Source organism: Thunnus albacares, chromosome 23 (genome assembly GCF_914725855.1).
Source record: "Thunnus albacares chromosome 23, fThuAlb1.1, whole genome shotgun sequence".
Classification (NCBI taxonomy): domain Eukaryota; kingdom Metazoa; phylum Chordata; class Actinopteri; order Scombriformes; family Scombridae; genus Thunnus; species Thunnus albacares.
This window is the reverse complement of record NC_058128.1, coordinates 18,394,939-18,420,873: the sequence shown is the minus strand read 5'-3', so window position 1 is coordinate 18,420,873 and position 25,935 is coordinate 18,394,939. Positions and strand designations below refer to the sequence as shown.

At 41.0% G+C, this 25,935-nt stretch overlaps 1 protein-coding gene and 13 non-coding genes across 14 annotated transcripts; 13 read left to right on the top strand and 1 right to left on the bottom strand.

Moving 5' to 3' along the window:
* Nucleotides 1–331: 331 nt before the first annotated feature.
* mapk11 (mitogen-activated protein kinase 11) lies at nucleotides 332–20,055 on the bottom strand. Its single transcript, XM_044343597.1, has 13 exons — nucleotides 19,758–20,055; nucleotides 16,288–16,413; nucleotides 8,178–8,307; nucleotides 8,015–8,073; nucleotides 7,678–7,789; nucleotides 6,732–6,761; nucleotides 5,923–5,970; nucleotides 5,719–5,833; nucleotides 5,552–5,623; nucleotides 5,061–5,140; nucleotides 4,710–4,788; nucleotides 4,331–4,504; nucleotides 332–3,131 (listed from the first exon to the last, which is right to left on the bottom strand). Exons 1-13 carry the CDS (start codon nucleotides 19,775–19,777, stop codon nucleotides 3,058–3,060), a joined length of 1,119 nt encoding a protein of 372 aa, XP_044199532.1. The 5' UTR covers nucleotides 19,778–20,055; the 3' UTR covers nucleotides 332–3,057.
* Nucleotides 19,460–19,542, top strand: trnal-cag. The gene has a single exon. It is a non-coding gene; the product is annotated as a tRNA-Leu (tRNA).
* On the top strand, nucleotides 19,992–20,063 carry trnaq-cug. Its single transcript has one exon. It is a non-coding gene; the product is annotated as a tRNA-Gln (tRNA).
* A 461-nt stretch (nucleotides 20,064–20,524) lies between these two features.
* On the top strand, nucleotides 20,525–20,596 carry trnaq-cug. The gene has a single exon. It is a non-coding gene; the product is annotated as a tRNA-Gln (tRNA).
* Nucleotides 20,597–21,056: 460 nt separating this feature from the next.
* trnaq-cug lies at nucleotides 21,057–21,128 on the top strand. Its single transcript has one exon. It is a non-coding gene; the product is annotated as a tRNA-Gln (tRNA).
* A 588-nt stretch (nucleotides 21,129–21,716) lies between these two features.
* trnal-cag lies at nucleotides 21,717–21,799 on the top strand. Its single transcript has one exon. It is a non-coding gene; the product is annotated as a tRNA-Leu (tRNA).
* Nucleotides 21,800–22,242: 443 nt separating this feature from the next.
* Nucleotides 22,243–22,314, top strand: trnaq-cug. Its single transcript has one exon. It is a non-coding gene; the product is annotated as a tRNA-Gln (tRNA).
* Nucleotides 22,315–22,784: 470 nt separating this feature from the next.
* On the top strand, nucleotides 22,785–22,856 carry trnaq-cug. Its single transcript has one exon. It is a non-coding gene; the product is annotated as a tRNA-Gln (tRNA).
* A 588-nt stretch (nucleotides 22,857–23,444) lies between these two features.
* On the top strand, nucleotides 23,445–23,527 carry trnal-cag. Its single transcript has one exon. It is a non-coding gene; the product is annotated as a tRNA-Leu (tRNA).
* A 435-nt stretch (nucleotides 23,528–23,962) lies between these two features.
* trnaq-cug lies at nucleotides 23,963–24,034 on the top strand. The gene has a single exon. It is a non-coding gene; the product is annotated as a tRNA-Gln (tRNA).
* Nucleotides 24,035–24,225: 191 nt separating this feature from the next.
* On the top strand, nucleotides 24,226–24,297 carry trnaq-uug. Its single transcript has one exon. It is a non-coding gene; the product is annotated as a tRNA-Gln (tRNA).
* A 232-nt stretch (nucleotides 24,298–24,529) lies between these two features.
* Nucleotides 24,530–24,601, top strand: trnaq-cug. Its single transcript has one exon. It is a non-coding gene; the product is annotated as a tRNA-Gln (tRNA).
* A 455-nt stretch (nucleotides 24,602–25,056) lies between these two features.
* On the top strand, nucleotides 25,057–25,128 carry trnaq-cug. Its single transcript has one exon. It is a non-coding gene; the product is annotated as a tRNA-Gln (tRNA).
* Nucleotides 25,129–25,716: 588 nt separating this feature from the next.
* trnal-cag lies at nucleotides 25,717–25,799 on the top strand. Its single transcript has one exon. It is a non-coding gene; the product is annotated as a tRNA-Leu (tRNA).
* Nucleotides 25,800–25,935: the final 136 nt, after the last annotated feature.

Sequence of the window (25,935 nt, the reverse complement as noted above, 5' to 3'; positions counted from 1 at the left end):
GTCTGGTTTGCAGTCAGTGTCCGAATTCAGCCCAAAAGGTGTTGGACGAGGTTGAGGTCAGGGCGCTGTAGAGCAGGTCAGTCAAGTTCTTCCGCACAAAACTGGGAAAACCTCCATGCACAGGGCATTGACATGTTGAAATCGTAAAGGGCTTTCCCCAAACTGTTGCCACAAAGTCAGAGGCGCACCATTGCCTAAAAGATCACTGCGTACTGTAATACTAAGACTTCCATTGATTGGAACCAGCCCAAACCATAAAAATGTCCCCAAACTAAATATTTTTGTATTTCAGAATGACTGAATGTTACAGACAATATAAAAGACAAAAACATAGTGATAAACAGAAATTATGTTTATTCTGTGAAGCCAAGACAAGTCATGTTACCCGTTGACGATGAATGAGAAAAGAATCATTTGAAAATCAAGAGTTGACATTCAGTTTAGAGATGTGAAACTCATGGCTACTGTTGAATCACATGCCACCATGTATTCAAAAGACATTGCTTACTTGTAACATACGTACATACAGTATACCTATACATTCGGTTTGAAGTTGCTATACAAATCCACCACATGTACAACATCCACATAAGCACACAGTAACACTTCAACATTCAGAAACTGACAGAGCTCGAACACACTTCGACTGAGACAAACAGTTTAGATTCATTTGGACTGTAAATTCAACATTTTGCATCCTATTTGGACGAGTTGCACAAAAGGCTACATGTAGCACTCCAGTGTGAACCAATATGGAGAAAAAAATTGTTCCTCAAAATGATACCTAAATGGTAAATTGCTGTTTTAGTCGAAAAAATATTTCTTTGAGGCAGAAATCATCTCATCAGTTGATTTAAACTTGAGAGGGTGGAGCCAAAGCACCACCATTTTCCTGGCATGACAATAAAGAAACACACCAAAGTATACATTAAAATACAACAGATTTAAACATATTTAGGGTTTAACCTTGCTAGGTTAAAATCAAAGCTAGCTTGTAGCTCTTTAGCTAACCTAAAGTGCTACCAGGTCAGCTAGGCAAACTAACTGACCTAGGAAACGTGTATCTCCTTTACACCTGCTATTGGTATCCAACTTGTATCCAGATAGTATAGCTATTAAGTGCAAGATATGAGCATAATTATATCTGAAGTTGATTCATAGCAGTAGTTATACTAGTACTATTTCTGTGTTGCACTAAACAGGAGCTGCATTTAACTTCACATGCGTGTAACTTGGGGAGATTCAAACCATTTCAAACCACTACTGGAAATGGTTTGAGCCCGCTGAATTAACATCCTTCTAACAGTTTCTCAGGTGTGTGAACATAAATTGATTTATATTCCATTAAACATTATCAGATAGTTACTGTATCTGGCCACCCAAGATGCCTGTTACCAAACTGTACTATATCTATTTAGTCAAAAGTGCTGACCTTTCATTATCTTTATCCATTTTAACCTTTGACTTTTTCACTCCAGTATTGAGCTCAAAATCCCGTGGTTCACTGGCCTTGTGTACTGTGGTTTAACACAACCAGACTATTTCTACCTCAGCAATTATTTTTTGTAGAACTAAAACTCAAGTGTGCTGCAAACGGAATGACACAATGTCAGTGAGGAAGTCAGGCGTTTGTTGCAATAATCAGCATATTCACTGAGCTAATGCTGCCTTTTCTAGATTTTACAAGTGGCACCTGAGAGGATGTTTCTTAATATAATTACGGGTATAACAATGTGGCAACAAACTGCAACGTCATTGAAATACCCGCAACCGTGATAAAGAACATCCCCTATGCTTTTAAGCTGTGGTCACAGATGATCTGAATTTTTTAACATACAAAAGATGCTGAAAAAACTTAAAAGATCACCCAGCTCCCTGGTTGCCACAAGCAGCCAAACATGTCGGCTTTATGGGAATCATCAGCCTGTATAACATATTCTTATCCAGCACTCACCTTCTGGAAACTGTTTCTAACAGTTTACCAAATGCCCACCATCTAAGTTACTGTAAACACAAACCTGCCTGTAAAAGACACAGCAGACAACTACAGAAACCTGATGGAGTGGCGCCCAAAGCCAACAGGTGATCAGAACCCAGCCATCAGCAGAAACTGTATATGAGAAGCGAGATCACACTGTAAACACAGACCTGCAGTGCAGTCACTCTGTTCCAGCTTTGGCATATATTAATTACCTTGCTAATTAATAGCACAGTTGGTGTTTACTATTCTGTAAGCAGGAGAGGATGGTTTTCATCCGAGGAAGAACAGTGCTTTTTTTGTTTGCTTTTGTTTTATTTTTTTCTGTGTGGAAACTACAGATAAAACTGGTTGAAGGTCTGTCACACTTCCTGGTAATGCCTCTCTCTGGCCCTCAGGCTGGCTTAACAGCAGTGTGTGGCAGATGCAATAAGCAGTCTTAATGGTTATAATACAGTACCAGTAATATGCTGTAATAATAAAATACACAAAAATCATGCAGTAGTATGTAGGCTAAGCTGTTCTGTGATATGATGTGGCATTGCTGCAAGCCTTTAAACATGAATTCCATATTTGAAAATCTTAGCAGTGACTGCTTATGGAATTTGTCACAATGAGGGACAAGACGGCTTTCTGTGGTTGCTTTGGAAATCCTAGTGTGCATTTTTGCTCTCTCCTGTTTGCCCTCTATCAGTCTGTAAACACAGTTCAGTTCTGTAAAATTGCTCCCTCATATGAATCACCCCTGTTGTAGCCACGTTGAACTGTTCCTCATTTTAGCCTCACTGAGCGGAAACATAAGAGGAAGCAACTTTCCGGTCTGGAGACATCCTTGTATCTGATTCTAAAATGCTCCCTGTAATTGTAATGTGTGCATCTGATCCCGTGGAGACCGTCCTGCCCTGCTGCTCAAATAAACTCATGACAGGCAATCAAACACAGTCACACTGAGCAGAGGGAAGAGGTGCCATGCCCAGGGGATGCAGAGTTTTCTTCATTCGGCCTTCCACAGTCCTTCTCCCACTCTATGAGTATGTGGTCCTTCTCCAGGTGAAGGTCGAGGCAGAGCAGAAAGATGCTTACTGCTCCACCTGAAGGCTATCAGTCTTGCTGGCAGGTGCTTTGAAGCTGTTCACCTCTTCGAATACCAACTCTGTGTACATGAGAAGAGAAGAAAAAAAAAGAAGTTATGTTAAGGGTGCTGATTGAGACAAAAAGCACTTCCTTGACATTTCTTTGTCACAACTCAGTAATTCATTGTGAGAACCTCAAGATGTCTTCTGCAAGCTTTTATTCAGTGCTATTATAATCGTGTCTATTCAACTTGGTTTACCAGTCTATAAGAGAAACTCAAAATTAGGATGCAAACCATGCAAAACTATCCCCCATGACTCACACCAGTTCTGGTGCATTTCACAAACCATAAAACTCCCTGCTCAACTTAAAAAACGTTATCATATTTATGATGTTATAAATGGCATCTCTAAATATTTCAAAACCCTTACTACTTTGGTGGTGCAGTCAGCATTCCTGAAACACCCATGCAAGCTTAACCTCTTGCATAAAATCCCCACTGTGAAAAGCTGTGCAGCTAGAGGCTACATTCACACCAAATTCAGCAATCCGGCATTACAACACAGGGGGCTGCAATGGTGGAGATGTTTTGTTTGAGGTACTGGAAAGACAATGACATACAATCCAGGAAGTAAAGTTTAAGTTACAGGTCAATGCATTTAAAGACTTATCAGAAGCCACTTACAGACAGGATTTTACAACTCTGGAAAGTTTTCACAGCGGCAACTGTTTTATCTTTTGTTGCAGTAATCACATGTAAATGGCCGAATACAGCCTTCACATTACAAAGTTATCCATTAGGATTGTGCGCTTGCATGTATGTGATTGGCCACCACAGTGTGACGTCGGGTTGCGTTTCAGCAAAAGTTGAGTCTGGTTCAACTTTTTGCTGGACAGCTACTGCTGTTTTTTGCTGAGCCCTATATGGTCCCCACTCCTGCAGTGTAAGTGCACTGCCCCCATTCAATGAATAGGAGGACTGCCGTTTTTCTCGCATTGCCGGATTTGGTGTGAATGCAGCCTGTAGCTCACTTTGGATCTGCAGCATCAGTTTGCGCAATTTCCTCCTCTGCAATGCAAAAAAAAAGCTGCCTTTCTAAAATTGTTTATAAAAGGAAGCTAGAGCATGAATTTGAAAGAAAGTGAGAAGTAGACAATATCTGGACATTTTAAAATGTCATGGATATACTTGTCATCATGTCATATTTTTTTATTGTTTTCTTCCATCAAGGTCTATCTTATATTCTATATTGTGCTACTTTTGAATCAAAGCTTTACCTTTCCATTCTTCTAGAGTTCGGTCTTTACTCTCCAGTGTTTGATCATAAGGCGGGGCCTCTGGCTCGTCGTCTGGGTCGTGGTACTGTGAGAAGTAGGGGTGGGACAAAGCCTCACTGGCAGAGATCCTCCCATCACAGTCCAGAACCAGCATGCGCTTCAACAGGTCAACAGCTAACAGAGAAACAGACAGAGAAAGAGGGCTGAAATATGGTAGAAGGTTGGAATCAAAAATTTATTGAAGGTGTTGCTGCTAGAAGAAGAAAAAATTGTAAAATTGAATTTGTAATTTGCAATATGGAGAAAGCAACTTGAGCTGCCTCTCACAACCTTTCAATTAAATTTAAGAAGTTGATCCAAACTGTGGTGCATCACCTACCTAGTGGATTTGCCCCTCTAAAGATCTTTTCCAGGTCCTGCTGGGGCATGAAAGGCAGAGACTGGATGTACTTCTGTGCCTGGAAATAGAGACCAATGGTCAACCATAGCATGCATGTGGATCATTCGGTGCCAAACTGTTAGTGATCAATCACCCCAACACTCACATATATTGACTATTCAATCAGCAGCTAAGTCCTTCAAATGACTCATCAATCACAAAATTTCAGCAGGTTCTTTGCATCATTTGAAGCAACACTGTTGTGTTTGCATGGCACATTCTTTTTCACATTCTCGTTTAACCAAAATTGCTCCTCCCAATCATCCCTTTATCTATTCCACCCTTCCTCACATGTTCAGAGCAGATCTTCTTTAAGAGGTCGGGCGTTGGAGTCCCAACCATCTCCATGATTCTCTTCAGCTGGTCAATATCTTAGTGCAGGAAGGGTTAAGGTCCATCAAGATTTGAGAAAAGTCATCACCATGATGACCCATTATAGTAGCTGGTCACATACAAAATCAACAGACTACTTCAGAGACTTTACTTACTGCGTCCTGGTGAAAGTCAGCTAGAAGTCAGTAAATCAAATTCGTTTTAGCACTGCTTTTAGACACCGAATACAACAACCTAGATAATTCAGTCTTTTGTGATTGCTTCTATTCATTCCCCCATTTCTCTCTGTTGATGCACCTCTCCTTCAGAAAGGCCTGGGATTGTGATGCAAATCCAGAAGAAGCCTGCATCCACAGGGCACTTTAAAAGAGATAATGGGAGGTTGTTGCTAAGATGCGAAAAAAAAACTGCAAATTGCGGTGGACTCCTGCCTTGCTGATAAAGGATACAGTCAGTGCCAGGAAAAAGGACTTTTCCCTTGAGCAGCTCCCCCATAATGCATCCCACTGACCAAATATCAACTGGAACAGAAACACCACAGGTTTAATAAGTGAACATTTAATGCGTTTGTTTCAAAAAAAAAATTAACAACTTGATAAATGCGATAGTGTCTCACCATTCTGATTGTAGTGCATCCAGTTCAGCATGATCTCTGGCGCTCTATACCAGCGAGTTGCCACGTACCCTGTCATCTCGTCATCTGTTTGCCTGGCCAATCCAAAGTCAAGGATCTGTCGGACAGGTAGACAGTTCTTCTAAGTAATGGAGTTTACAGTTTGGAGTGAAGGATCTACTGATTTAAATGGAGGGCCAGTCTTACCCTCAGCTCACAGTCCTCATTCACTGCCACATTACTTGGCTTGAGGTCCTGGGAAGGATAGTAAACCAGACAAAGGAGGAGAGAAACATGATTAGATATCATAGCGAAACAGAAATGGGATATGAATATAAAGCAACATAAATGGCTAATCCATTTAACTTTATGCAGAGCATACTCATAGAAATGAATCTCAAGAGAACCAATCAGAAATACAGCTATGAATTGGTGATTTGAAAATAGTTATTCCTGTACTTTCAATTCCATTACAAACCCTCATAATTTGAGTCAGACTGTCTTTCAGTTCCACAAAACACACATTTTATCCCAAAGTTGCTTGTAATCCTAGAATCTGGTATCTTGATTGACTTTTCTATTCTATTTAATATCAAATTTTCAATCATTCTCTCTGAGCAACTGTACCTCAGCCGATGAAAAAAAAATTAATCATTTAAAGCTCTAAAGTTTACCCCAAAAATATCAAAATGTCATGCTGAGTTTTGATTACATTTGAATAATATGATGGACTAGTCATCTAGAATTTCAATTTGATGTAATGATGCAGTGATAAAACATGCAGTTAGTTTAGATTTCACTCAGTGCAAACTTATATAACTAACAAAAAACTGGAACAAGGTGATACAGAATATATGTGATAATAAGGTCATACTTTTCAACCTTAAAGCTACTTACAGAGACACAAAGCTGTGTGTCATATATCATTTTCATATTCTTTTAACCATCCACATGCTGTTATGTTTTGTCAGAGTTGATGGTCAAAATGACAGGAATGGCAAAGAGAAGGCACTCACTCTGTGGATCAATCCTGCTGAATGGATGTACTGTTCGACAGGCGATGGGGTGGGGCAGGAGGATGGGGGGAGGAGAGAGGAGAGAGGGGACATAAAGGAGACAGGGGTCAACAGTGCAGTTCACCATATTAGCCCCTGCCTAAAGGGAGACTGCTTTTGTCTGTCCCATGGTAACCGGGCAGGCTGAACAGCCAGCTTGGCTGGCTGCTGGACTGATCTGGTGTTAGCAGGCAAGCTTTTGACAAAAATCTCTCAGTTAATAGAATGTCTTATTCTGTATAAATATTGTGTAGTTGTGTAACAAAACTAGTTCAGCAAGCAATCAAATAAACAGTTAGCTAAACGTAATGGATAAACAGTTCAAATAGTTATGTAAATGTAATGGATAAATAGTTGCAATTGTTAGCTAAAAGTAATGGATAAATGGTTAAAACAGAAAGCTAAAAGTAATGTATAGACAGTCGTAACAGTTAATTATGTAAATCTGATGCATAAACAGCTGAAATAGTTAGCTAAAGGTACTAAGAAAATGGTTGAAATAGCTAAAATTAATGGATAAACTGTTGAAATAATGAGCTGTAAGTAATGGATAGATGGTGAAATAGCCAAAATAAATGGATAATTGGTTGAAAAAGCTTAATAGATAAATAGGTTAAACATCCAACTTCTGCCACTCAAAGGTAGTAGAATGAATGCAAACTTGGCCTGACCTAAACATTCACAGTTCAATCTGAAAATATATATAAACCAGATTTAAAATCAGTTGGTGGGAGGTGTGGATGAAGGGTTACTTGACTTCATCTGACAGGGATGTGGGGGTGCAGTACGTCTGACAAGAAAGTTTGGGAACCACTTCTCTACTAAATGCATGCTAACACATCTAGTATGCACTGTGCGTTGCGTTCAGTATGGCATGCAGCAGATAAATCTCGACATGGTAAATCACCTTGAGGCCACGGAGAAGCTGGTAAATTAAGAACTGCACGTGCTCGTCTGACAACCTCTGAAATTTGACGATGTTATTGAGGTCTGCACCCATCAGGTTAGTCACCAGGTAGCTGGAAAAGGGGAGAGTGTATGTATGTGAGAATGGGGGGGGTTGGGGGGAGTTGGAGGAGAACATGGTGATGCTGCCATGGCAACCGTCAGACATTTCTACAAGCCTGTAATCTCCTAGGATCGCCTCCACCAACACCACCATGCTCTCTCATAACAGAAGCTTTGCATTTTTTGGTGAAAAGTGGACAGATGTATGGCTTATAAGAAACACTGCATTTATTCACAGTTCATTGAAGTCCTCTAAAGCTGCAGCAGGTGTGAAGACATCCAGAAGCCCTATTACCTGCAGAGACAGAGGCAGAAACAAGCAGAGTTGATCAATAACCGGGCGGAAACATGCAGAGAGCTGCATCTGTCTATCTGGGTATTTTTATAACGAGCACTAACATTCTCATGTTTCATGTGCTTGAGCAGTCTGAGTTCCCTGTACGAGCGGCGGCTGTGGATCAGAGACTGAAAAGGCCTGGACAGCTTCTTCACCGCAACCTTCTGCCGTAAGACGACATCGTATGCTGAACTGCAGAGAGAAACCAGAGAAATTAAGTAAACGTGTCTGAATGTACATGAACATATCTGAATTGCTGTTTATTTCAACATTTTGGAAAATACTCTTATTTGCTTTCTTGCCCAGAGTTTAACGAGAAGATCAATACCACCCTTATAATCTGTGCCTAAAATATGAAGCTACAGCCAGGAGTTGGTGAGTTTAGTTTAGCATAACGATTGGAAAAAGGGAAACATGTAGCCTGCCTCTGTTCAAAGATAACAAAATCTACTTAACAACCTGCTATATCCTGTTTTTTTAAAATCTATGCAAAAACCAGTGTGTAAAAACATGAAAAAAACACGGGACTATTTCTTGACCATGCACAGTGACTTCGTCTGACTTTGTTACTTTTAGACGGAGAGGGGCTATTATGCTATAGGCCAGTCATTATGCTAAACTAATCTAAGGTAAATCCAGCACATAAAATGTGTTAATTGATCAGCTTAAGGTGGATTTAGTTACTTTTGGACAGAGCCAGGCTCGCTGTTTCCCCATATTTCAGTCTTTAAGGTAAGCTATGCTAACTGGCTTCTGGCTCCAGCTACTGTACATATTCACTGTATTGATAAAAGTGGTATTTTCTCATCTAATTCTTAGGAAGAAAGTTAATAAGCATATTTCCCAAAATGTCCAACAATTCCTTTAAACCTGATACCAACTGATGATACAGAGTATGTCTGTGAGTGATTAATGTTTGAGTGTGGAGAGAGACACAGACTGACTGACAGAGAGAGAAAAGGAGAGAGGGAGAGAGAGAGAGAGACAGAGGATGTGGTGGAACAAGAGAAGTGAGGATGTCAGATGTTGTAAAAGTGCGTCAGTTTATTTCATCTGCCTCTTTTGAAATGTAAATGTCATTCCACATATCGAATGCTGAGCCCTGCTGCTGCTGCTGCCGTTGCCTTTGTGGTGCCAATGTCTTTTCAGGCCTGTCAGCTTTTCAACTCTCACGGTAATAATAATACAGTCATCAGAGAGCGGAACACACAAACAGGAAGGAAACATGGGTGAGAATTGAGAAATTCTGCAAAGCACAATAGGGACAGAGCAAAAGGGAAGAAGTGACTGGAAAAAATGACATTTTAAGTAAAAGAGCAGTGAAAAATGTATAGTATACACTTAGAACTGACTCAATGTATAGTACATGACTCATTATTATGTGGCCTATAGCATTAGTTAATCAGACTGATTTCAGATCACTTCAAGGGAAAATCCCTTCTCATTCACGCTTAAAGTTCTTATAAATGTGTGATGCTCATATCAGGAATTTCTCAATAAAGAGGTGTACTTCTGGTGAAACCACAACCTGCTGCATCATCTTTTACATGTGGTTTCCTACATTTCACAAAATACACTTTCTGACAGCTTTTGGCAGCAAAATCTGAACCAAAATACTTGACCGATAGTATACTGCTGTTAGTTTTACATGAGGGTGGAGAGTGAGACGTTTTACTGTGAAAAAAAAACACTATGAGCCAGACCTGCTTACTCAAAGCCAAACTCCTCTTGCAGCTGCATCACATTCTGATCAGTTTTAGTCTCCAGTGGGTGTGATAACTGACTCTTTAACGATGAGTGTTTACATGTGCTGTAGTATCCTGGTTCTAATCAGGTTTTTAAAGCTTTCCTGTTATTCTCTGGGCATATAAACATCATATCCTTATTTCAGACACTTGGATAAGTCCTGATTATGAAAGCTGGAACACTCAGATAGAAACCAGGATACTTTGGCATTTAAACATCTGGTATCTGATCATTCTCTGCCATGTTTGCAGGTGTGTACTTCAACTCAAGTTACTTAGTAGTTAGTAAAACAAAACAAATGATGGCAAATGATAATGATGATCATCATGCTGAAATAAAGGGAAAGTCTGACTTAAGTAGTAAAGTAAAAACAATACTCCGTGGTAAATCCACAGTCTAGACACTCAGAAGGAAAACAGTGTTCATTCTCAACTGTTGCGGTAACACACCCCTGCATACAGACAATCAGAAAACTGTTATCATGATGCATACAAGGGTATGAATAACCAGCTTTGTCATGTTCCAAGAAAACACAGAAAAATGATCAAAACCAGCATAAGTTCCAAAACTGAAATACTACTGTGTATGTAAACACTCTCAGTACTCACACAGTTTCTGGTATGACAGAATTGTATTTGGGCTATTCTGTACTTCCTAAAATGTGATAGAACTAACCATGAAGCAGATACATATAAGCTTCAATTTCTATAAAAAAAAATATTTTTCTCTACTGTGAGGGGCCCACAGTACATTTTGTACCTGGGCCACTCTGGCTGATTAATAAATGTGTCATTTTTTCCCTAACAAACTGCAGCAAGCATATGGTCACCTTGAGACAGTTGGTGTAGAAGTGCCAACCAAATGATGTGTGTCTCCTGTTTTTTCTACAATATATGAGACCCACTGTAAATATTACTGTATCGTTACATGGTGACTTATAATGCTTACATGCTTGAGTAAACTGCACTCTTGCACGGCTGAGTGCATCCCCCTAGCTTTCTGGCTTGATGTCACCTGCTGTCAGTCCGGATGTCCCTGCGGGGCTTCAGGCAGGACAGCAGCCACTCTCCTCCGTCTCTGACATGAACCAGGCCTCACACATACTTTCCTCCCTGCCATCTTCCATACATGGATCTGACTGCACTGCTCTCAGAGCAGCAGAGCCAAGGCATCGATTTCTTTCTTCTTCTTTTGTCTCAATATTTTTTTATATCCCAGCTCTTAATGCACCTCCGGTTTCATAACCAGAGGAGGGGCAACAGATACCAAGTGTGACATGATTCAAGTGCACTGTTTATCCACCAAAGAAAACTGTCTACATGTACATGTCCTGATCTGAACAGTTAATGTAATTCATCCTCATTAAATCAATGCGGAAAACCTATATTATCTGCTTATATTTGGAATGGGGGGAGGGTATTGACTCTTGCAATTAGAGATGAAAATTATACTTTGTTCTACAGACTGTTGTCCATGGAGGTTGATTCCTGCAAAACACCACACCCAAGCTTATGCCTTTAAAGGGAGTGTTAGTGTAGTTTGACATTTTAGAAAATACGCTTATTTGCTTTTTTGTTGAGTTAGATGAGAAGATCAATACTACTCTTATGTCTGTATGCTGAATGCGATGCTACAGCCAGCAACCAGTTAGCTGACTTTAGCATAAAGACTGGAAAAAGAGAAACAGCTAGCGTACTGTAGCTCTGTCCAAACATCTGCCTACCAGAAACTTAAGCTTATTAATTAACATATTATGTTACATTTAACTCATACAAAAACAGATGTGTAAAAATAATTATTTGGGTTTACTTGTGGGACTATTTCTTAGTGCAATATCACTTTTGGAAAAAGCTAAACTAGCTGTTTCCTCCTATTTTTAGTCATTCTGCTAAGGCATGCTAACTGGCTGGTGGCTATAATTTCATATTGAATGGACAGACAGTGATATCAATCTCCCCATCTAACTCTCTGCAAGAGAGCAAATATAACCACATTTTCCAAAATGTTTATTTATTTAAGCACTATACCCTCAAATTGCTATTTTCCATATTCATACACACACACACACACACACACACACACACACACACATACACACACCATCATTATAGCCTGCATGCTGCATCTGTGGCTATTAAATGGCACTGCAGTCACTTGATAAGAGCCCTCTATCCAAACACGAGGTATGAGCAACAAATCAGAATCCCAGTTTCGTTTTCTGCTCAGTTTATCGTATTTCCATTCAGCAAACCAACAGATGTAACATTTTTGACGGCAGTAAATGAAGCAGTCATGTTTTATTTATAGTTATCCAAATGAGAGGCTTTGTGCCAAAGTTCTGGTTTACTGAGCAGATGTTACATATGTTGACATGAGATGAAAGCAGCTTGATCAGCTTAGTGCATATTCTCTCTTGATGTTCAGTCTCGCCTGGTCCAAAATTGGCCCAATTTTGGCTCAAGAAATGAAGCAGAAAAGAGAATATTTATTGGAATTAGGGCTTGACTGCAGGAAGCTGAGAAGACAATGAGACTGGGTTAGACAAAGAATATGACAGTGTTCAGTCTTCTAAAGTTTTTGTCTCATGACTTATCAAAATTCGAGAGGCACTGCATGTTAAATTATTAAATAAGTTTTTTATTTATGAGGCCTCACTCTCTGTCGTGTCTGTGCTTTGCTGCAATACATCCCTCTAAAGTCACTCCATTCCTTATAACTAATATACTCCCTTATACCTACTGTAATAATCTCCTTACAAACTCTATTTATCTTTTGGTTCTTCCTCTCCCATGGGTGATGAGGGTATAGCTCTAGCTAAGCTATAGAGGATTATATGAGCTTGTCAGATCCTTGACCTCAGGCCTGCAGTCTCAAGAGGGTTTGCCGAGAGAACAAGCCGCTATTTGAGATAAATGATGAGCCCTGTTTTACTGTGCATCTCAAGAGGTAGACTGTGGGACTATCCTAACCCCCCATCATGACACACACACATACACATGTTGTACTCTGACACCCCATCCCCCAGCTGTTTGCATATCAAGTCTTGCCATGAGAAAGTCACTGACAATAGCTGGAGATCAACATTAACAATGAAGGGCAGTGCTGGGTGGTTTGTGGAGGAATGTCCTTTGTGTGTGTTTATAACTTAAGAAGGCATTTTACCAGTGCCAGCATGTCGTGTCCATAGATATGATGTCTTGAGAGATATAATTGCTCAGAATGTGCAGTCCTTAAACTAGGAGGGGAAAAACACATGCTAATCCCAAAATCTTTGTCTACAACTTCAAGTTTTTCTAATAATTCCAAACAAACCAGACACATAAAACACTTTATTTTCTGTGTGGCAGACAGACAACAAGGATTTAGTTCTCCTTAATACATCTATGATCCAAGTAGTAATTCCTAAACAAGGGTACTTGTACCTCAGAGAGTATGGGGAAGATTTTGCATAGTTCAATCAATTTGTAAAAATATAAATTACAATTTGATTTAAAAAACAAACAAACATATTGAATTGTTGCAATTGAGAGTGCATTAAAAACTAGTTAGCGAGCAAGCAGAGGTGAAATAGTTAGCTATTGGATGAATGGTCATACAGCTAAAAGTTGGATACCTAAATGGCTCAATGTAATGATTAAACCATTGAAATGGTTAATGTTAGCTATTATATGGTGAAATAGTTAACTGATAAATATTGAAATAGTTAGCTAAAAGTAATGGATAAAGGTTTGAACTAGTTAGCAAACAGTAATGGATGAATATTGATGGATAAATGGTTGAAGAGTTAGCTAAAATAAATGCATGGGCTAAATGGTTAAAAAATAGATAAATATAAATATACAATTTATACTTATACTAAAAGTAATGGACAAAAGGTTTAAAATAGTTTCAAAGGATAATGGATAAATTGTTGAAATACATATGAAAGTAATGAATGAATGGTGAAACAGCAAAAAGAAATTGATGAATGGTTGAAATACAAAAGCTACAAGCAATAAATGGTTGAAATACCCAGCTTCTGCTACTCCAAGTGGTAGTAGAATGAATACAAACTTGACCAAACCAAGGGGTTTGGTGTGTATATCACAGTCAACACTCATCTGTCATCAAGGGGAAATGAATAGACTCAACTTACAACTCAGTGACTTAATGTATCAAAGCGCAAGAATTATTCCATGTTTTTTCACGATCATCCTATTATGAAATCAGAGAAGTTCCAGAAAGTGCTATTCAGAGCAACAGATGCACATGAGAATTGTATAACAAAGATCAGAGCTTTGACTTTGGCATTGAGTTTTCTATGCTCATACAAACTAAACCTTCAAAGATCATGAGTATCAACTGTGAATGCTACATTGCTCAGGGCAACATTGTTTTTGTCGACAAAGATGAGTTCCATGTACCCCTGAATGGCTGCATTGATAACATTACAGTAAGCATGTGTTCATGGCATGGGTGTCCAAAATGGGAATCAAATCTTAACCTTGGTATTTTCATGTTCCAAGATACTTGTGTGCATATAATTTTCCTGAGGCTGAAACAGCTGAAAGCAAATTCGTGATCCAGCTCTGTATAATTTTGCTCTTGTGCTATTCTGAGCAGAGCTTTAAAGATGCAACATAGGCAAGATATTTAAGCACAAAATATTCCTGGAAGCTTGAAACATAAAGTGAAGCTCCAGCATAGAAGCACATCCCATCTCCTGCTAATTCAGACAGTATCTTCATTAACATCTGACTTGACAGGAAGTCAGCTGTCAAGATAAAGCCTCCTTCCAAAGGATGCAGGCAATGGCAATGAGGGTTGTAGCTAAACAAGCCAACATATCAATTTTATGCCAGAATGTCAGTGTGTGATCTGACACAATACAGGGCAAAGGTACTGGGCCATATAGTGTCCAATCCAATTTTACAACACAGGTGGGAACACTGGTAAGCTCAGTTCCACTGTTGAATCCTACAAACATCCTACGTTTCTGCAACACAACAGCTTGCCTCCTAAACACTATTAGGAAGATATCATACAATTTTATTCCAGTAAAATGGAAGGAGAGTGATCCTACCCCACAACAAGGAAAAAGACTGAGAATAACATGCAGTATATCCATATCAGTTATAGACATTTTTTGCCTGCACAGAGAAAACCCAATGAACTTAATAGCCAACTCCAAACAGTTCCCTGAACCAGACAGGAGTGAGTCCTCCATAAAGACAAACCCGGACTCACATGCATTAAGTCTTCTGCCTCTCTCATCCCTTTGGTAAAAAAGCATCAGAGTATTTGGACTTAGACCTGTTATATTATTAATATATATAATATTCTCATTGTGGTCTGGAAAGGCTCAACTGGCATATGCTTGTGTTAGGGGTGTCATAAATGGGCAAAGACTGGGATCAGCTTTTAACCAGTTCTCAGGAAGATGTCGTTTTAACTATATTATTTAGTTTATATCTACAAAGCTTTGTGTAAATTCTTCCTTACAAGGTTTTGGGAATTTCCGCCTGTAGTTCAGTGTTTGACCCAGCTGCCAGGATCAATCAGTTTGAAGTGGAAGATTGATTGATCTTGGCAGTTAAGACTTAACAGTTCCTTCTCACTGCTATTATGAAGCTACCAACATACAACACTGCATAGAGAAGCTTAAACATCATATTCATGTCTTAGAAAAGTAATTATCCCACTGGGATCAGTCACATGAACATACAAACCATTCTCCCTATATTTCGTTAGGTAACCTGCTCTTATAGCTTAATTAATATTGACTGTCAGGGGTGGTTATCACCATGACACATCGCCATGGCAATGAGATAGCACTGACAGATACAGATTCGTCCAAAATTAAAGCAATTTTTTGTTGCAAGGTTGATTATGCCTGCATCCAACACAGAGATGTGTGTGTATGTGTGTGTGTGTGTGTGTGTGTGTGTGTGTGTGTGTGTGTGTGTGTGTGTGTGTGTGTGGGATGGGATGGATGGGATGGGATGGGAGGGTTATTTGGGAAATTCCTGTGCTGACACTGTCTTAGTCTTTAACTCCCTCCCACCCATATAGAAGCAGAAGACAGTGAGCTGTGGAATAAAAACAAGACTGCGACCCTGCTTTATAGGATATGGGTGACAACAGTGCACATAATGAAATCTTATTCATCGGCATATTAAAATGTAAACATGATATATTATTTAGGGTTGTTACCCCCAAAATATTGACTCCGTAGGCTACAAAGGCTACGTGACATTAATAATAAGCCGGTAATACCAACAATGACAACAATAAAAACCAAACGATCAGTCACAAGCAGCTTCATTCTGATGACACAGCCGACATGTAGGCATCGCTACGCTGATGCATCAAGAACAATATATATTGTGGCTGTGCAGCCTCGCCCCTCCACCCGCCCTGCACATACACACACAAACAAACACTCACCACACCGAGCCGTAGGCTCCGGAGCCCACCGGCGTCAGGTTCTGGTACCGCTCCGGAACCTCCCACACAGTCTTGTTCAGCTCCTGCCGGTAGAATCCCGGTCTGGCCGACATTTCTCCAAGCCAACTACAAAAAAGAGAAGAGTGAGCAAAAAAACGAAAAGAGGGGGAATGGAAACGAACGGAGGAAAACGGTAGATGGGACCGGAGGCGCGGGCCGCCGTCTGCTGCCTGAGCCGAGCTGCTGCTGCTGCTGCACACTGCACCGGCCAGTGACAGCCTAGCTCTCTCTCTCTGTCTCTCTCTCTGTCTCTCTCTCTCTCTCTCTCCCCTGCACCCCCCACTCCCTATTGGTATGTCAAAAAGTTGATATGATAGACTATCATTAATAACCGCAATAACAAAAATATGATATGATATGACATTATGTTTTATATATATTATGGGCTATTTTAGGCCATTATACACTATAATAATTACACTATTTGTGTGTACATGTGGGGTAAATATGCAAACGCCAAAACAACCTGACATACTCAGTTAATCCAGCTTTGTTGCTGAAAATAGCTCAGCTGCCTGCTGCTGGAAACAATGTTGAGATGTGCTGAGACTCAACCATTGCAATATAAATATAATATAATATATTGCTAAAAAGATACACTAAGTTGATGAGTTGGGTGATTCATATGTGTGGGTGTGACATGTTTCAAGCTTAATTTTGATGAATAAACTGAAACTGCATCAGTCAAACCCACTAGTGACCACTTTCACATTACATGATTAATTGTTATTAAATTATTATGAATTAATCCGTGAGTGGATTAATGTTACAGGATGGAACTGTTTACGATGTGTAACAGGAATAAATTGATGAATATTCATATTCAGGCAATATACAATTACATGTTTGCCTCAGAGCTTTGTATCAAAAAAGAGCAAAAAAGGCAAAAGAGGAAAATCAATGGAGTTAGCAGAAAGACATTCTTATATATAAAAAAAAAACAAGGCTAAATAAAGTTGAACTGTATAATAAACTTAGAATGTAGTAATATAAATCCATTACTGTCATCTGGTGGTTAATATATGAAAGTGCGAGATGTGCCCAAAAAAAGACTATGACAATGTAATTAAATTTCCTGTGAGACTACTATGAATTGAATTTTCGTACATTTGAAAGCTCATATTTTGGCTTCAGATGCTGCCCTGTGTATCTGAGTCTCTTTGATTAGCACTGTAAGCTTAATGAAATAATTATATGGTACTTTAAGTGTGTTTTCATTAATGAACTAAGCATAACACCTTCACAATATTTTTAAAAGACAACCATTTAGGACAGTTGCACTGTGACTTATTTGACTTGACTTGCCTATGTCCTTATGGCTTTTGGTTAAAAGTAATGTATGAAGCGGTCAGAACGACCGAGTGGTCTAAGGCGCTGCGTTCAGGTCACAGTCTCCCCTAGAGGAGTGGATTCGATTCACATCTCTGACAGCCAGTGATTTTCACAATAGGCCAAATAGTTACCAGTGATAGACAGTATTTGGTGAACCATTAGATTCTGTGATTTGCAGTGTTGGTTAGGTTTAGGAATGAGGAATGAGATAGTTGGGGTTAGGGTAAGAATATTATGGCAGGTCACCAAATACAGTGTAACAACGGTAACACAATATTGGAAAAAACAGGTGTTGACCTTCCCTGGCTGACAAGTGCTTGAGAAAAAAAGCTACAACCTTTCAATATCTACACTCTCAACCTGTGCACACAAAGCAATGTGTTGGTGTAATGTAGCTGTGCAACTATGTGCTCGATGAACTGTAAAATGAGTGGACCTGGTCATTCAAAACACTGACTGAATGAGCGTCTCCCACATCCCCTCTTGTCTGTGAACAGTGCATTAGCTAGATATGCCAGGTTTCTGTGTGTTCATCTGCGGTTACGCAGTCACTATATGATCCAGTCTAGCTGAAAGGTCTGCCAGGACACAGGTAAGAAACACTAATGTCTTAAGTATGTTGCTATACAAACATTATTTTATTATTATATCAAATACCACTGGGCCTCATAACTTGATAACCACAGCTAAAATATTCATCCTCAACTGACAGACAATTGCTAGCTGTAGTTGGCTAAGTTCGTTAAGGTAGCTAGCTAGCGGTTCAAAGTTTCTTTTTTCATATGATCTTCTGTATTGCCAGTATTGTCATATGCTATCTCTGCCCAATACCATGTAATATACCTTTTATTGACATAAACATTCAATATTGTATTTAATTTTTCAACGACTGTACGGACACAGACATGAAAATCTGGGAACTGAATTGGTAGTTAGCACCCAGACCTCATCCGTACAATTTGAAATGACATGACAAGGCAATGACTGGATCCTTTGTGGTTACTGTTCTTACCGTAGGCTATTTGTGTTATCAATGATAGCAAAATACCATCGTCATAGAATAATATGGAAATTGACACTATTCTCCACTAGGTTGTCAAGAGACATTATGCAACTGAGTACATGGTTCCATGGTGTGATGGTTTTATGTAAGACAGTAAAGTTTCCTTTTTAAAATGTTATCTATTGTGTTACTGGTAATTTCATGCGCTATCTCTGTTATATGCTCTGAATAATATATGGCGATAACATGTATGAAATATTTTCCAACTTTCTCATGATGTCAAGGAGTGGTTCCATGGTATAATGATTAGCACTCTGGACTCAGAATCCAGAGATTTGAGGTCATGTCTCGGTGGAACCTAATTTAAAGAGCAAGTCTTGAGGAAACTGAGTATCTTCCACCTTGCAACAAACATTAGGGGGGGCATAGAGCATCATCAACAGTATTATTTATACCACAAATAGCCTACGGTAAAAAAAGAAACATTAGGGGGGGCATAGAACACCAGCTCAGAATCATAATGCAGATAAACTCCAGCTACTTAAGTACTGATGGCAGTGCTGCTATGGGCATTTTAGTTTGATTCATTTAATGATCTACATTGTCAGTTTTCCTGACTTTGTCACTACTTGCAGCCATAGGCTAATAACAGTGCATTTTTGCCTTGCTCACTTACATTGTGATTGTGTTTACATTCTCTGGACTGAATAGAGAGTCCATCCATCGTTGCTAATTGCTATGTGGATCCAAAATCATAGGTCCAGACCTTCAGACGCGGTCAGGATGGCCGAGCGGTCTAAGGCGCTGCGTTCAGGTCGCAGTCTCCCCTGGAGGCGTGGGTTCGAATCCCACTTCTGACAGCCAGTGTTTTTCACAGTAGTCCTGAACCTTGCCGCTAAGACAACATTGGGAAAGACACTGGATGATGAGCACTTGGAAAAAAGCCACAACGGTTCAGTCTCTACACTCTCAACCTGTGCACAGAAAGCAATGCGTTGGTGCACAGTAGCTGTGCTGCTACCATGTGCTCCATAAACTTGTAAAATGAGTAGACCCGCTCCTTCAAAACACTCACTGAATGATCATCTCCCGCATCCCCTCTTGTCTCTGAGCGGCGCATTAGCCCGATATACCAGATTTACGTGTGTTCACCTGTCGCTTGGAAATGACTGAATCCTTTGTGGTTACTGTTCTTAACGTAGGTTATTTGTGTTATAAATGATAGCAAAACACCATCGCCATAGGCCGATGGGGAAATTGACACTGTTCTCCACTAGGTTGTCAAGAGACATAACGCAACAGAGCGCATGGTTCCATGGTGTAATGGTTAGCACTCTGGACTCTGAATCCAGCGATCCGAGTTCAAATCTCGGTGGGACCTGGTTTCAAGACTGCCACCTGTCCACCTGCCTAAGTAACCCCCCTTCACCTGATTGCGTCAGTGGCTGGGAATCTGCGACTGATATCAAGACTGCTCAGTCGCTCAGTGATCGCAGACTCGCTCTTCAGATCGTCCAATTCTCCTGAGGGACCTGTGAGGTGACTTTACGGGTAGTTGTGAGCTGTGGTTCCATGGTGTAATGGTTAGTGATCCTCAAATCTCGGTGGAACCTGATTTCGAGAAGATTTGCACTTAAAATGCAGTGACTCTTGAAAATGTGAAAGCTCTGCCCTCTTTTTGGAAGACGCTGTGTTTTTTGAAAGACTGAATCCTTTCTGGTTACTGTTCTTAACGTAGGTTATTTGTGTTATAAATGATAGCAAAACACCATCATAGGCCGATGGGGAAATTGACACTGTTCTCCACTAGGTTGTCAAGAGACATAACGCAACAGAGCGCATGGTTCCATGGTGTAATGGTTAGCACTCTGGACTCTGAATCCAGCGATCTGAGTTCAAATCTCGGTGGGACCTGGTTTTAAGACTGCCACCTGTCCACCTGCCTAAGTAACCCCCTTCACCTGATGGCATCAGTGGCTGGGAATCTGCGACTGATATCAAGACTGCTCAGTCGCTCAGTGATCGCAGACTGATCACTCGCTCTTCAGATCGTCCAGTTCTCCTGAGGGACCTGTGAGGTGACTTTACGGGTAGTGGTTCCATAGTGTAATGGTTAGTGATCCTCAAATCTCGGTGGAACCTGATTTCGAGAAGATTTGCACTTAAAACGCAGTGACTTTTGAAAATGTGAAAGCTCTGCCCTCTTTTTGGAAGACGCTGTGTTTTTTGAAAGACTGAATCCTTTGTGGTTACTGTTCTTACCGTAGGCTATTTGTGTTATACATGACAGCAAAATGCCATGGTCACAGGCTAATACGGAAATCGACATTGTTCTCCACTAGCTTGTCAAGAGCCATTGCTCAACCCAGTGTGTGGTTCCATGGTGTAATGGTTAGCACTCTGGACTCTGAATCCAGCGATCCGAGTTCAAATCTCGGTGGGACCTGGTTTTAAGAGGTCGCGAGACCATTTACAGGTAAAATGCAGGGACTTTAGTCCTATCTTGTCAGCGCTTGTAAATGTGGAAACAGTGCCCTTTCTTTGGAAGACGCTTTGTTTTTTGAAAGACTCAATCCATTGTGGTTACTGTTTTTCCAGTCTGTCTGAAAGTCATGGCGATCTACACTTAAGAGATATTCATCTTTTGATTATGTGGAAATTGACACAATTTTTCAATTGTCTTGAATATCATGAGGGCAGATGACCTGAATACACTGGGCTAAAAAGTTGATCTTGAAGTGAAAGTCTGGCCAAGGAGGGAGCCGAGCAAGTAGCAAAAGTTTAATAAGTTGCTTACGTTAGGCAGTAAAGGTGCCTTTTTAAAATGTTATCCACTGCGTTACTGGTAATTTCATACGCTATCTCTGCTTTATCCATTCATTTATTTTAATGATCTACACTGTCAGTTTGCCTGACTTTGTCACTACTCGCAGCCATACGCTGAGAGCGGTGCCTTTTTTGCCTCGAGAGAGTCCATCAATCATTGCTAATTGCTATGTGGATCCAAAATCATAGGTCCGGACCTTCAGACGCAGTCAGGATGGCCGAGCGGTCTAAGGCGCTGCGTTCAGGTCGCAGTCTCCCCTGGAGGCGTGGGTTCGAATCCCACTTCTGACAGCCAGTGTTTTTCACAGTAGTCCTGAACCTTGCCGCTAAGACAACATTGGGAAAGATGATGAGCGCTTGAGAAAAAAGCCACAACGGTTCAGTCTCTACACTCTCAACCTGTGCACAGAAAGCAATGCGTTGGTGAACAGTAGCTGTGCTGCTACCATGTGCTCCATAAACTTGTAAAATGAGTAGACCCGCTCCTTCAAAACACTTACTGAATGATCATCTCCCGCATCCCCTCTTGTCTCTGAGCGGCGCATTAGCCCGATATACCAGATTTATGTGTGTTCACCTGTCGCTTGGAAATGACTGAATCCTTTGTGGTTACTGTTCTTAACGTAGGTTATTTGTGTTATAAATGATAGCAAAACACCATCGCCATAGGCCGATGGGGAAATTGACACTGTTCTCCACTAGGTTGTCAAGAGACATAACGCAACAGAGCGCATGGTTCCATGGTGTAATGGTTAGCACTCTGGACTCTGAATCCAGCGATCCGAGTTCAAATCTCGGTGGGAGCTGGTTTCAAGACTGCCACCTGTCCACCTGCCTAAGTAACCCCCTTCACCTGATGGCGTCAGTGGCTGGGAATCTGCGACTGATATCAAGACTGCTCAGTCGCTCAGTGATCGCAGACTGATCACTCGCTCTTCAGATCGTCCAATTCTCCTGAGGGACCTGTGAGGTGACTTTACGGGTAGTTGTGAGCTGTGGTTCCATGGTGTAATGGTTAGTGATCCTCAAATCTCAGTGGAACCTGATTTCGAGAAGATTTGCACTTAAAACGCAGTGACTTTTGAAAATGTGAAAGCTCTGCCCTCTTTTTGGAAGACGCTGTGTTTTTTGAAAGACTGAATCCTTTGTGGTTACTGTTCTTACCGTAGGCTATTTGTGTTATACATGACAGCAAAATGCCATGGTCACAGGCTAATACGGAAATCGACATTGTTCTCCACTAGCTTGTCAAGAGCCATTGCGCAACCTAGTGTGTGGTTCCATGGTGTAATGGTTAGCACTCTGGACTCTGAATCCAGCGATCCGAGTTCAAATCTCGGTGGGACCTGGTTTTAAGAGGTCGCGAGACCATTTACAGGTAAAATGCAGGGACTTTAGTCCTATCTTGTCAGCGCTTGTAAATGTGGAAACAGTGCCCTTTCTTTGGAAGACGCTTTGTTTTTTGAAAGACTCAATCCATTGTGGTTACTGTTTTTCCAGTCTGTCTGAAAGTCATGGCGATCTACACTTAAGAGATATTCATCTTTTGATTATGTGGAAATTGACACAATTTTTCAATTGTCTTGAATATCATGAGGGCAGATGACCTGAATACACTGGGCTAAAAAGTTGATCTTGAAGTGAAAGTCTGGCCAAGGAGGGAGCCGAGCAAGTAGCAAAAGTTTAATAAGTTGCTTACGTTAGGCAGTAAAGGTGCCTTTTTAAAATGTTATCCACTGCGTTACTGGTAATTTCATACGCTATCTCTGCTTTATCCATTCATTTATTTTAATGATCTACACTGTCAGTTTGCCTGACTTTGTCACTACTCGCAGCCATACGCTGAGAGCGGTGCCTTTTTTGCCTCGAGAGAGTCCATCAATCATTGCTAATTGCTATGTGGATCCAAAATCATAGGTCCGGACCTTCAGACGCAGTCAGGATGGCCGAGCGGTCTAAGGCGCTGCGTTCAGGTCGCAGTCTCCCCTGGAGGCGTGGGTTCGAATCCCACTTCTGACAGCCAGTGTTTTTCACAGTAGTCCTGAACCTTGCCGCTAAGACAACATTGGGAAAGATGATGAGCGCTTGAGAAAAAAGCCACAACGGTTCAGTCTCTACACTCTCAACCTGTGCACAGAAAGCCATGCGTTGGTGAACAGTAGCTGTGCTGCTACCATGTGCTCCATAAACTTGTAAAATGAGTAGACCCGCTCCTTCAAAACACTCACTGAATGATCATCTCCCGCATCCCCTCTTGTCTCTGAGCGGCGCATTAGCCCGATATACCAGATTTATGTGTGTCGCTTGGAAATGACTGAATCCTTTGTGGTTACTGTTCTTAACGTAGGTTATTTGTGTTATAAATGATAGCAAAACACCATCGCCATAGGCCGATGGGGAAATTGACACTGTTCTCCACTAGGTTGTCAAGAGACATAACGCAACAGAGCGCATGGTTCCATGGTGTAATGGTTAGCACTCTGGACTCTGAATCCAGCGATCCGAGTTCAAATCTCGGTGGGACCTGGTTTCAAGACTGCCACCTGTCCACCTGCCTAAGTAACCCCCTTCACCTGATGGCGTCAGTGGCTGGGAATCTGCGACTGATATCAAGACTGCTCAGTCGCTCAGTGATCGCAGACTGATCACTCGCTCTTTAGATCGTCCAATTCTCCTGAGGGACCTGTGAGGTGACTTTACGGGTAGTTGTGAGCTGTGGTTCCATGGTGTAATGGTTAGCACTCTGGACTTTGAATCCAGTGATCCGAGTTCAAATCTCGGTGGAACCTGATTTTGAGAAGATTTGCACTTAAAACGCAGTGACTTTTGAAAATGTGAAAGCTCTGCCCTCTTTTTGGAAGACGCTGTGTTTTTTGAAAGATTGAATCCTTTGTGGTTACTGTTCTTACCGTAGGCTATTTGTGTTATACATGACAGCAAAATGCCATGGTCACAGGCTAATACGGAAATCGACATTGTTCTCCACTAGCTTGTCAAGAGCCATTGCTCAACCCAGTGTGTAGTTCCATGGTGTAATGGTTAGCACTCTGGACTCTGAATCCAGCGATCCGAGTTCAAATCTCGGTGGGACCTGGTTTCAAGACTGCCACCTGTCCACCTGCCTAAGTAACCCCCTTCACCTGATGGCGTCAGTGGCTGGGAATCTGCGACTGATATCAAGACTGCTCAGTCGCTCAGTGATCGCAGACTGATCACTCGCTCTTCAGATCGTCCAATTCTCCTGAGGGACCTGTGAGGTGACTTTACGGGTAGTTGTGAGCTGTGGTTCCATGGTGTAATGGTTAGTGATCCTCAAATCTCAGTGGAACCTGATTTCGAGAAGATTTGCACTTTTGAAAATGTGAAAGCTCTGCCCTCTTTTTGGAAGACGCTGTGTTTTTTGAAAGACTGAATCCTTTGTGGTTACTGTTCTTACCGTAGGCTATTTGTGTTATACATGACAGCAAAATGCCATGGTCACAGGCTAATACGGAAATCGACATTGTTCTCCACTAGCTTGTCAAGAGCCATTGCTCAACCCAGTGTGTGGTTCCATGGTGTAATGGTTAGCACTCTGGACTCTGAATCCAGCGATCCGAGTTCAAATCTCGGTGGGACCTGGTTTTAAGAGGTCGCGAGACCATTTACAGGTAAAATGCAGGGACTTTAGTCCTATCTTGTCAGCGCTTGTAAATGTGGAAACAGTGCCCTTTCTTTGGAAGACGCTTTGTTTTTTGAAAGACTCAATCCATTGTGGTTACTGTTTTTCCAGTCTGTCTGAAAGTCATGGCGATCTACACTTAAGAGATATTCATCTTTTGATTATGTGGAAATTGACACAATTTTTCAATTGTCTTGAATATCATGAGGGCAGATGACCTGAATACACTGGGCTAAAAAGTTGATCTTGAAGTGAAAGTCTGGCCAAGGAGGGAGCCGAGCAAGTAGCAAAAGTTTAATAAGTTGCTTACGTTAGGCAGTAAAGGTGCCTTTTTAAAATGTTATCCACTGCGTTACTGGTAATTTCATACGCTATCTCTGCTTTATCCATTCATTTATTTTAATGATCTACACTGTCAGTTTGCCTGACTTTGTCACTACTCGCAGCCATACGCTGAGAGCGGTGCCTTTTTTGCCTCGAGAGAGTCCATCAATCATTGCTAATTGCTATGTGGATCCAAAATCATAGGTCCGGACCTTCAGACGCAGTCAGGATGGCAGAGCGGTCTAAGGCGCTGCGTTCAGGTCGCAGTCTCCCCTGGAGGCGTGGGTTCGAATCCCACTTCTGACAGCCAGTGTTTTTCACAGTAGTCCTGAACCTTGCCGCTAAGACAACATTGGGAAAGATGATGAGCGCTTGAGAAAAAAGCCACAACGGTTCAGTCTCTACACTCTCAACCTGTGCACAGAAAGCAATGCGTTGGTGA